Source organism: Sminthopsis crassicaudata, chromosome 2, assembly GCF_048593235.1.
Source record: "Sminthopsis crassicaudata isolate SCR6 chromosome 2, ASM4859323v1, whole genome shotgun sequence".
NCBI classification, from domain to species: Eukaryota; Metazoa; Chordata; class Mammalia; order Dasyuromorphia; family Dasyuridae; genus Sminthopsis; species Sminthopsis crassicaudata.
The window spans coordinates 551,344,400-551,357,094 of record NC_133618.1 but is presented as its reverse complement, the minus strand read 5'-3'; the positions used below and the strand labels follow the sequence as shown (position 1 = coordinate 551,357,094).

Below are 12,695 nucleotides of genomic sequence, written 5' to 3'. Positions count from 1 at the left end.
AAAGTCAGCTACTACATTGATGGTAAATTATTTAACTTGAAACAGGTACAAGCCAATATTAAAATGGAGGGAAAGGTTGTGATTTACTTTTTGTTCACAGATGATTATGTACTCATTGCAACTTCTCTGGCTGAAATACATCAAGCATGGATTAATTCTCTGCTACTTGTGCTAATTTTGATCTGACAAACAATACCAAGAAAAGAGAGGTTCTTCAACATCCAACACTGTACTATCCATATGTGGAACCATCAGTTACAGCAAATGGAAAAATTATGAATGCTGTGAATAAGTTCACTTAACTTGGCGATATACTTTTAGGCATGTATACATATACTGAGGCAGCCAGCTCCAATATCTGAGAGTGTCATGAGTTCAGATTCCATTTTTAACATGGTTACATTGAAAAATCTTAAAGAAGAGACTCAAATTCATTAGTAGATTATGAAGTATAGGGCTAAATTTGAAACCCTAAGAATCCCTCTCACTCCAATTCCAATGCATAAAAATTACTGGGAGGGTAGAACCAGAATAGTCTGTTTTTTTGTATTCATTTCCCTTCTCCCATGACTAAAACAATGCTGTGTTCATAGTAGATGCTCAATAAATTCTTGCTGAGATAATTCCATTTCTTACTTAGCAAAATTGTGATAGTCTTGCCTTTGCAGAAATGTTTAAAGATTGGATAATGTTTTTAAGTACTAAGACCATTAGATCCATGCTGGTCCTGAGTGAAGCCTGGATTCTATTCTAATTTCCTCTTCTCTGTGTTTTATAGATTGATCAAAAGCAGTTTGACAAAATTCTGGAGCTGATAGAGAGTGGAAAGAAAGAAGGTGCTAAACTGGAATATGGGGGCTCAGCCATGGAAGACAGAGGACTATTCATAAAACCCACAGTGTTTTCAGAAGTTACAGACAACATGCGAATTGCCAAAGAAGAGGTAGGTTATCGTGAATGTTAATAAGAAAACAGGAATAATGTTCTGGTGGCTCAGTGGGCTTGGAGATTTAGATCTATCAAATAACACAGAACTTGGGAACATGTTCTTGAGTCCAAGGGGCCTCAACTTTTTGCTTCCTCTTAATTACAGAAGTAAATTTTGAATAGCACTTCTCCTTTCTGTCATCTTAAAACGTGCTTCAGAAGGATCATGATTTTAGTACTAAAAGGGGACTAAGTAAGAAGCTTCTTATTTTATAGGTTATGCCTGGAATGGTAGTGACTTGGCTAAGATCACACAGCTAGTAAGTAACAGAACTAGCTTTTAAGCTTAACTCTCTTATTTCAAATCTAATCCTACTATACCACATTGCCAACTCAGTTTGGGGCCTTCTTTTTTTATTGACATTTGACAGATTTGTGTTTCCCAAGAGATGTTTTTCTTCAAAAAAAGGAGAAAAAAGGAGAAAGTAGACTACAATAATCTGTTACTAATTCAACAATTTCAAACACTACATAAATCACTTTCTCTGCCAATTAACCTTTTCAGCAGTTAAACTCCACATAGAAGTGACATTATTTCTGGCTAGGATGGAAGGAGGATTAGATGAGGAGGTTAAAATTCCACCACCACATCCTTCCACCCTTTATATACTAGTTTTTTAATCTTTTGTTTGTTTCCAAAGGAAACTCCTTAGTTAAGTTTAAAACTTTTTTCATGTAATTTTAGAATCTGTAAGGCTTAGTTTTTATGAAAAATAAAATTACTTTTCCCTTGATCTTGACTAGAACAGAATTATTTTTTATTTTTATAATCCATTTTTAAAATGTTGATACCCAAGTAAATATTTTTAAACATTTTATAGCATTATGTAAATTTGTATTTAATGTTTCTTTACAAACTGATTGCACCTAGCTTTCATCTTTATAATACTGTCTGTGAAATTAATGGGCCCAAGTTCTCATACTGGTGGATCTTGTTCCTGAATAATGCTAGATAATCAGATTACGGATTTTTCTTCATTTTACTTTATTGTGAAGAACATCTGATACAGTATTATTTGTTATTATTTTGTATGAAATATTTTGTTTTTGGCAGACTTTGATTTTTAATAAAATAAACTTGAATGATTAAATACTGGTACCTTTATAGTCCAGAAGGAAGTTTGAAACCATAAGTAAGTCCTTCTTTTTCCTTCTCCTGTTTCTGAAAGTTAATCAGAATAAATTCAAAGTAAAAGGAAATAATACTTGGGGCAGAGCACCAGCCCTGAAGTCAGGAGGACCTGAGTTCAAATTTGATGTCGGGCACTTAACACAACTCCAGGCAAGTCACTTAATCCCAATTGCCTCAGGAAAAAAAAAGGAAATATAGCCTCCCCCCACCAATTTTTTTTAAACCTATTGATTCTTTTGTAAAATACTTGACTTGCTATTCATCCTCTACTGATACAAACCCAATCATCAATATGGCAAATGTTCTGATTTCATATCAGGGAAATTTTTATTTAAGTTTTATTGGCTTTTTTACATAAATGTCAGTGAAGAAGACTGATATTAACATTTCTTAAAATGAAAGCTATATCTATTAAACAAAAGTCCCTACAATTAGAAAACATTTAATTCTGGGAACTTCCTGTTTTTTACATGATGGAAGTAATCCTGACAACAAAGAATAGGTGGTTGCTTTGGATTTTGACAAGACAAAGACCCTGGAATCAGCCAGCACACAATACTGCTTTCCATTCTCCCCAACCAAATTCTTATAAGGAATGTTTACTCAATGAATGCATCCCTTTTAAAAACTCTTATTGAAGTTTTCCCTTCTGGTCATATTTTGAAATGATGGAAAGACAAGAGACCCTCCCAAAGATGTAAATCTAACACTGTCTTTCTAATATCAAACAAGATGGCATCTGGTTACCATGGGCCAGGTTTGCATCCCTGTAACAATTCCTATAGAGTTTATGTAGGATGAGAATCTGGCCCCATATGATTAGACCCCAGGATGTTTTGCCTTTTTTTTTTAATGTGTCCATTGGGAAACATAAAAGAGTAAATTACTGCCAAAGGCTTTCTGGCAGCAAAATTTTATAGACTTTAGTCTTGAGATTTTTATGAGTTACTTACTGTACACTGATGGCATACAACTCAACTTTTTAACTGTCCTGTGACATGCAGTTTCTAAGGAACCTGGGAAAGTATTTCTTCAGCCTAGACATAATGTTAAGCCTAAAAATAGATTTGGACATTGAGTCCAGTAATGAGTTTCCTTCAAAAGCCACTTTTTAAATTCTCAACTTTAGATTTATGGCACTGTTTTTCTTTTTTTCTTTTTTCCCTTTGCTCACACTCCATTTTGGTAAAAAATTTGCCATGCCCTTTTCGATGCTTACCAGAACCTGCTAAGAACAGGAAGTCCTTCTGTTGCTTTGAAGATCCTTCATTTAAGAAAAATGTGGCATTCTATGGGTTGCAGGGCATAATCACAGAACTGTATCTACCCCAGTTCCTTAACAACATTACATAAAAGGTTCCAATATATTCAGTGTTAGTGTATGCTTAGTAGTTGTTCCATGCAATATTTCCATGCTCAGCAACTCAGGAAGGGATTTTACTTAAACTTTCACCATTTTAAAAAATTTCAGTTTGATTATTCTCTTATTTCTACAAAGTCAAATTGCTTTAACAACAACGACAACAAAAGCCCTTGAGATGTTGTATTCTATAATTCTTAGAATTATGTGAAGCCACAAAGAAAAGGTAATGACAGTCAGGATTTGAACCCAGAACCACTGATTTGAAGTTGAGTTTTCTGTCCAAGTCATTCCACAGTCCAAGTCACTGCTGATCATTTTATCTGTTTGGACAACATCATTAAAGTGAGAAAATTCTTTCTAAGGTCATGGGGTTTCAGTCTGTGTTTGCCATTCTTCTACTTCATTTTAGATCTTTGGACCAGTGCAGCCAATAATGAAGTTCAAAAATATAGAAGAAGTTATAAAAAGAGCAAATAGTATTGAGTATGGACTCACTGCAGCTGTATTCACAAAAAATCTTGATAAAGCATTGAAACTGGCTTCTGCGTTAGAGTCGGGAACAGTCTGGTAAGTATGCACTATATGTTGCTTCTCCCAAACTTTGGAATGCCTGAAGAGACTCACTTCTTCCTAACTTAAATGTTTTCAAAAGCCTTTCAATAACTGAACAACCTCAAAATAGGTTGCAATGCAATACTGAATGCTAGGTGTCAATTTTTTTTAAATCCTGTCTAATTCATGGGAATCTGATGACTGTGTGTGTGTGTGTGTGTGTGTGTGTGTGTATGTATTATATGTGTGTGGGTGTATATATGTATGTGTTTATATGTATATTTTTATCTACTCAGCAAGTATCTTCTTCCTTTCCTCCTTGTTTTTCTTCCCTGATTCACTTTCTGTAATTCCTCACTTTTCCTTTAGTCATAAATTTGTATGCTAAGAATTTCTATACCACTATGAACACACATATGAATCGATGTAACTATTTGTGAGTTCAGTTGTTCCTGGATTAATTCAATCAATCATGTATTTTGACTAACTGAAATAAATGAGCGCTAGCATCCTTATTTACTTTAAGAAGAAGAATAAAAATATCACCCATTGAAAATAGGGTCAACAGCTAGTTATGATGTATGGAATAGCAAATAATGAAACTACATTTTCAAGTGTAAAAAGAGAAATTCAGACTTTCCCTTTTTCTATTTTTCTTCTTCTTTCCCTCTCCCTCCATCATTACTTAGAATCTTCCCTAACTGGGAGCCATATTCTTGAACTACTTAGCTCATCATAAAAGGGTGAGAAGAGAAAACAGGAGATCAAAAGTTATTAAACACTATAAATGGACTTTATTAAATATCAATATCTGTTCTCTATGTAATTGTATTTTTAAAATTCTTTCTATAGGATCAACTGTTACAATGCCATTTATGCACAGGCTCCATTTGGTGGCTTCAAAATGTCAGGAAATGGCAGAGAACTGTAAGTTTTGTTAATAATATTAATTTTAATGATATATTTTATACTTATATTGCATTTTATCATTTCCAAAGTACTTCAGTGTATATTATCTCAGTCCTTACACCTACACTGTGAGTTAGGATTAGGTATTATTATTCTATTTTGTAAATATGGAAGCAGAGGCCCAAGTTTTCATAGCTAGTAAGTAGCAAAACAAGGCTTCAGCTCAGCTTTTTCAACTGTCTAGTGCTCTTTGTAGTACCACATACTGTCACTACTGTCTCATTAAGCCCCCATGTGTGCAACCACAAAATGAACCAGATTTTCAAGAACCATAATAGTTTACTTGAGCTCCACTTTAATTATCCAACCTTCTCTTTCATTGCTGCAACTTAAACTGTTAATGGTATTCAGTCTGGTGATCTTCTTGTTCCTTATATGTGTTATGCTCATTTCTATGTCTGGGGCTTCAATAATTCTATTTCCCACTCTCCAATCCCACTTGAAATATCCTACTCATGGCAAGGCTGTAATATGTAATCTGCCAAATGATTCATTTTTAGTTAATAACTCTCAAATTTCATCCTTCATTTCCTTTGGAACCCTAAAGTATATACTCTCTAGTCTTATTTTGTAAGTTTGATTGGAATATTCTCATGAGCTACTACTCTTTGGAACCAGTACTGTCAGAAGACAATTTGGGAATGTCTTTTCCTGTTTTATGTATTTCTCAGTCAAAATCAAGCCAAAGAATTATCATTCAATTTGTTCACCTTCTCCTTTTAAACCCTAAGCAAATCCTTCACTCCACCATCACCTAGGGGTTCATTGGTTCTTTATCAAGAATCATTGGCTATATAGATCATTGGCATATAGATCTGTGGGTGTTATATATGTGTGTGGGTATATGTGGCATACATTGTATACATACATGTGTGTATATATGCATATATAAAGTCTGTGGTTTTTATTTTTATATTTTGATTTGCTTTGTTTTTTGTAGTCCTTTGTAAAATGTAACTCAAATGGTTTTAGTCTTAGTTTTTTATTTTATATCTGTTGTGCTTATGGATTTCCATTTTCTTTGCATTTGACTTTTTTAAGGGATCCTCAGCACACATTTTTCCTGTGGGTTACTTTTGCAAGTCTCTCCTTTAGGTGTCCTTTAATATTTATATTTTGTCTTAACTACATTTCCCAACACTGAATAACCTATTTTTGAGTTTCCTTTCTCCTATCAAGATGTAAAATTTAATTATGTTGCCAGCTCTTGTCTTATGACCAAGGTTCTTTTCAATAACCTCTTTTCAATAGATAAGATTAAGTCAGTACTTTAGATCACAGTATCATAGATTTAGAGCTGAAAGGAGCTTAAAGATCATCTGGTCCAACTCTCTAATTTTAAAGTTGATGAAACTAAAACCTCAGGAGCTAAATGACTTTTCTCATTCATATATGTAATAAGTCTAAGGTAGTATTTTGAACCTGCTTCTTCTAACTCCACATCTTTCTATCAGATAGTCATGAGCCATTGAATTATCTGCTCTGGATGGCAGTACTTCTGTATTACGCAAAAACCTCATCTCCATTCCTTCTTCCAATGAGACTTTCCAACATTCCAAGTTTATGTAAATAAATTTACCCACTCTCATTATCTGGCCTGGCTTCCCCAGACTCATCAGAGCCTCCCCCACCCCACTCTATTGTGGGGAGTAAATGAAGTAAACTAAGCTAAACTAAGTAAACTAAGTTGCTTAGCTTAAGTAAGTTCACTTTAGCTTAGTTTACTTTTGTATAGATTTTAGAATGGACAAAACTGTTTAAATTATCTTTTGACCTTCACAAGAGTCCAGTGACACAAAAAATGTAGCTATTGTTATCCCCATCTTGTGAGAAAATAGAGGGTTAGAAGTGCAAATACATTTAAATAATAACTAGTAGAGTTTAGACTAAATCTTGGGTGTTTTCACTTAAAACTGACTTCTTTCCATTATACCATATTGCCGTATGTACCATATGTACAATAGGAAGGATTATTTTCTATCTGTAATTCTGAAGGAGGTGGTAGAAATGAATCATATGCAGTGTCCCCATGGTGGGAAATGATTTGAGCCAATGATTTGAATAAGAGCCCCGACAAAGATCCAGTTTCTATTGATTCTAGGTGAGACTGGCTTCTACTGTAGTCAGGGCAGGGCAGGAGGGTTCCAACAGAAAAGTCTAAGGCTGTGTGTCCATTTATAGTCCACCCTCTGGATGAGGCTGTCACAGAAGACAAAGATGCCTGGGGATAATGTGTGGAATGAGAAATAAGTGCCAGTGGATTCCTCATGCATTCCTTTATGGAGATTTTGTGAAAATGTTGTTTTTGAGTCATTTCAATCTTGTTCAGCTCTTCATAACCAAATTTCTTGTTTTCTTGGCAAAGATACTGGAGTGGTTTGCCATTTTCTTCTCCAGTTCATTTTACAGATAAGGAAACTGAGGCAAACAGTGACTTGCCTAAGGTCGCATAACTAGGAAGTGTTGAAACTGAATTTGAACTCAGGAATATGAGTCTTTTTGATTCAATCTCAGTGTTCTATCCACTTAAGCCACCAAAAATAATTTTTCTTAAAGAAAAAAAACAAACAAACAAAAAAAACATCACCTTAACCTGTCCAGTACTCTCTAAAACTATATAGCTAAGCAGCTGCTGTCATATAGTGGTAAAGGAAATTTCTTCACTAATATTTCTCTAAACCACTGGTACCATAAGATCCTTAAGATCTATGTTAACTTAGAAAACCATGTATTAACATTAACTATGGTTTGCTGTAGGTTTATTTATCTTGTTAAATATTTCCCAATTATATTTTAATCTCATTGGTGTAGCATATTTGATGCCTCTACTCTAAGTCAAAAAAAAATCATATATCTCTCAATACTCTTTCATCTAGATATTTACAGATGACTTGTTTTTTAAAGATTGTGAGCTGACTGAGGACGGAAACAGTGTTTTATTCTTTTTTTTTTTTTTTTTTTTTTTTTTTTTTTTTGCCTCTACCCAGGCCATCTAGCATAGAGTTTTGTACACAGTGGACATAGAGGTTTTCAGAGATTTTGGCTCCTTTCCCTAGTTTTAGATTGGGTGGAGAGGAGTAGCAGGCATTTGTTTTAGTGAATGGCCCCATAAAAATCTGCTTCCACAGCAGCTCAGACTGCCTGAGGCACTCAGAAATGAAGCAGCTTGTCCATCCAAGATTCCACATCAGAACTTCCTGATTTCAAAGCTAGGTCTTTATCCACTATGCTCATCTGTTTCTCTGTTTAGGGTTCAGGGCTTTAAAAAAAAATAAGATGCTGCTGCTTTAATATTCTTGTTACTTTATGTTTCTTGATTTTTTTTTTCCTTCTGCAATAGTGATTTCATCTATATAATGAATATTGTATTTTTTGACTTCTCAATGGATGCAGGAAGGGATGGAAATAGGGAGAAAATTTGAAATTGAAAATTAAAATCAACTCCCAAAATGATGCCATTGCTTTAAATAAAACAGAGGTGTCTGGGTTTTTGTTGTTGATTTTGGGGGCTTTGGGGAGTTTGGAGAGAGAAAAATTTCTCTGACCACTAAATACCCCAATTATTTTTAGTGATTTCTGGCCACAGCTCTCTCTCTTGCTTTCAGAAACTCCAACCACCACACATTCTTTTCCTGTCTTCTCTGAAGGGCTTTAAACTACTCTTTAAGAGAGATTTGAACAAACCAAGTATACCAGGCCCAGCTAATTCTTTCTAGGACCTTTTACTCAGAGTAGATGTATCCTCCTTTTGCCACATAAATTCTGAATATTTTGAAGTCTTCATTGCAACTAAGATATGGATTAAACTATTCTGCCCAAGTGTTCTAACCTGTCTAGTTTCTTTCTTTCTTTCTTTGACTAATACATTCGAACATTTATTGTATTACCGTGATGACAGATGGGGACTTTTAAAGTGAATAACAGCATAGCCTAATGGTTTTTTAAACATTATTTTAAAGTTTTGAATTCTAAATTCTCTCTCTCCCTCTTTCCTTCCCTTCCCCTTTCCCTAAGACAATAAGTAATCAGATATAAATTATAGATCTGCAATCATATAAAACATTTCCATTGTCATATAAAAGAAAAGAGTAAGAAAGAAAATGAAAAAATATCATGCTTCAGTTTGAATTCAAACAATATCAGTTCTTTCTCTGAAGGCAGATAGTATGCTTCATCATACTATCCTCTAGGATTTTCTTGAATCATTGTATTGCTGAGGATAGCTAAATCATTCACAGTTATTGGGTTTCTTAACCTGATTTCTCATGATCTTTTCCTCACAGTCAAATAGCATGAATTCAGAGTGACTTGGTGGAGTTTTATGGACAAAACACTACAGTAAACAAATGTATATTATATATCTATATATACATATATATTACATATGTCATATGTAATATATATTGCATAAGGAATCTAGAAAATGTGTTTTTTAAATTTTTTTAAATTTTGTTTTCTGATTATTACAGAGGCGAATATGCTCTGGCGGAATACACGGAAGTGAAAACAGTTACTATTAAACTCAATGAGAAGGACCATTGAATGGAAGAGATCCTTCCTTAAGCATCTGACATTCTGAATGTGGCAGAGAAATTTTGTAGAACATAGCACTTCTTTAAAACAACAACAACAACAACAAAATTGTATTTCTAATAGGACTTTTAAATCTACTAGATTTTGAAAGAAGTTTTCTCTCACTCATGTCCACCTTCATTCATCCAAACTCTGGAGTGCTCCATTAGCCACCTGTGAATTTTGTCATACTTTATGGTAATCAAGTTATCAATTATTTTTAGAATTTTACCCCTTTAGACCTGGTCACAGGGGACAGTGGAAAAGCTCAGGGCATTAGTAAAAAAGTGTTTCCGGGCAGCTAGTTGGCACAGTGGATAGAGCACCAGCCCTGAATTCAGGAGGATTCGAGTTCAAATCTGGTCTCAGACACTTAACACCTCCTAGCTGTGTGACCCTGGGCAAGTCACTTAACCCTAGCCTCAGGAAAAAAAAAAAAAGTGTTTCTAAAAACAATGATGTCACCTGCTTGAAAAGCACTTGGCCGAATTTCTTATTTCTGTTAAGAGCTTTGGGGAAAAACTAAAAAAATAAAAAACAAACCCTATAACTAGAAAAGAGAAACCCTATAATTTATAGTGACAGGTCTTGCCAAAGACCTCTTCCCCTATCCAGGTTCCAACAAAGACCAGCTCACCTGAACTTTGTGGATCATCCTAATCTTGATATTAAGCACAACTGAACATGGTCATTTAGCCGAAGGTTAGGTAAAAAATACACAAGTTGAATGACATTAATTAGTGTAAACTTTAACTCTACTTTGATTTGAAAATTACAATCCTGTGTCAGGTTCCTACATAAAAGGGTATTGATATCATGAAAGGATAGGATGAATGGTGATTAATTTGACAGGCTGTTATCTTCATTCATAATATGGTATGCATTCATTACTTGGTTTAAAGCTGATATGTGTGTCCCCAAAATATCACTCATTCAGTAGTTACAAAAACATACATACATATATATCCTGGGAAGCACTTTCTTTTTTTGGAAGAAAAAAAGAGACTTTTGCACTGCATTTACTAGAAAGATTTCCTTTATCTTATAAAGTCTTGCAGCTTCGTATATGTTTAACTTTAAAAATAGTATGGGAGATTCACAGCAGTTTCACTGAAAGTCCTGTATATCTATCCTTAGGATAGTAGAGTGGAAATATTAATCAATCAACATTTATTAAGTGCCTACTACATGCCGGGTACTGTGCTATATAAGCTCTGGGAAACAATCAATTAATAAGTAGTTATTATGCACTTACCATGTGCCAGGCACTGTGCCAAGCACAAGGCATTAACAAACTACTTAAAGTAAGAATTCTTTCCCCCCAAAACTGCAGTTCTGCAGCAGGTAGTAATGCTCTGTGGTAATCCGTAAGATCTTTTGCTCTCTTAGAGAGCACTGATTATAAATAACAGGTCCTATTTGTTGTTTGTTTTAAGTAGTAACAATCCATGAAATAGGTAGCATAACTATCATTACCCCCATTTTTCAGGAAAGGGAACTGAAGTTCGCCAAGTTTCAACCACTTGTCCACAATCACACAGCTAGGTGGTAGTTTGAACTCAAACCCACATTTTTCAACTTCAAGTCCCAGAGCTCTTCCCACTGGACTGAGCTGTTTACTGATCCATCTTGCTTAGTTAGACTTATATAATACTGGAAAGATTGGTATCACCTAACCTTACTTTTAGAAGTCTGCTACCAGAATTGATTTCTAATTGATTCAGTAAATGACAATATGGACTGAGTGGAGGCAAAAGGTCTCCTACTGTATCTGAGTGGTTTAGGAATATTACTTTTTTTTTATAAAGTCGTGAATTTTTCTCTCCTTTTTATATAACAAAAAATTAAAATGTTCTATAATTCCTAACTTGGGAATTCTATCAATTTTCCTATTTGGCACTGAAATATCAAAGCTTATTTAAAACAAAAAATTCTTAAGGCATACTTTTAGTATCACTTAACTGGTATTATTTTTTCCCTTGATGTGAAAAAAAAAAAAAAACACCAAAAAATGATGCTTATAGTTGAGATTAGGAGAGAGGTATAGCAGAATAAAGTGAAATTCCAAAAATAAAAACCAATATGTGTATACAGAGCATCATGTATATGATATAGAATTGCTATCTTTTTAGAAAATAATGCCATATGTAATTTACTATTTTTCCCTATCAGTTAAGATTCAACATATCGTCTTATTATTTTGTTAAATCAGGGTTTGATTTTACACACTGAACTTTCTGAATTTTATTTTACATAATTTTAGACACTAACTTTAAAAATAATCCCTCAGAGGGTTCCTCTTCTTTTATTGCACAGTTATGCTTTTCATATGAAATGCTACTTAAATCGTTTAAATATTTATAATTAGTATACAGTTAATTACCATATTTTTATAGCTGAAAGTACTTGGAAATGGTATGTTTAAACTTCTTGTATATACTGTATTTAGAAATGAAAATCTATGTAAGATTAGGTTTTCAGTCCTTTAAAGATTTACTTTTCTGTAGTGTGGTTAAAAAAAAAAACCCACTATAATCCTGTGAATTTTAATTCCATGGCAGATTAAATTTAAAGCAATGCAACAACACTTTTAAAACAGAATAAACTTTTGAAACAAAAGAGAATGCTTTGTTTTCCTTATTAACAAAAACTCATACCCATTATATGTGGATGCTCTTTCTCATTTTACCTGGATCTGGTGGACAAATGAAATACTTTAATCCAAATTTTAAAATACCATTTGCTGGTTTGAAAGACTAAAATTTACATTTGTCCAGATTTATAGCCTTAGACTAAAGTTATAACTGTCAAAATGAGATTTGCTACTTCTTTATCTGGATGTCTGTATCTTGATTTTTTTTTCAACTTTAAATCTGATTTTGAAACCTCAGCAAATATTTAATAGTTAAGACTTGAAAGTGAAAATTGGAATAATAGCATCAGAGAGGTTAAGTAGTAATGAACATTTTTAGTGTTAATCTAGTATCTTGGATTTGAAATTTTAAGTGCAGCTCTTATATTTCAGCAAAATGCTAGTTTAAAGAGAGGCAGGAACACACACACACACACACACACACACACACACACACACAAATGTTTGTCACCATTTCTTAGATTTTG

The 12,695-nt window shown here is 33.8% G+C and overlaps 1 protein-coding gene across 1 annotated transcript in view; it reads left to right on the top strand.

The window, feature by feature from the left end:
- Nucleotides 1-12,194, top strand: part of ALDH1A3 (aldehyde dehydrogenase 1 family member A3) — a 47,401-nt gene extending 35,207 nt beyond the window's left edge. Inside the window, exons 10-13 of the mRNA XM_074295005.1 lie at nucleotides 779-943; nucleotides 3,892-4,049; nucleotides 4,887-4,961; nucleotides 9,473-12,194. Of these exons, the coding sequence (XP_074151106.1) occupies nucleotides 779-943; nucleotides 3,892-4,049; nucleotides 4,887-4,961; nucleotides 9,473-9,545 (471 nt within the window). The 3' untranslated portion in view covers nucleotides 9,546-12,194. The remainder of the gene's footprint in view (nucleotides 1-778; nucleotides 944-3,891; nucleotides 4,050-4,886; nucleotides 4,962-9,472) is intronic.
- Nucleotides 12,195-12,695: the final 501 nt, after the last annotated feature.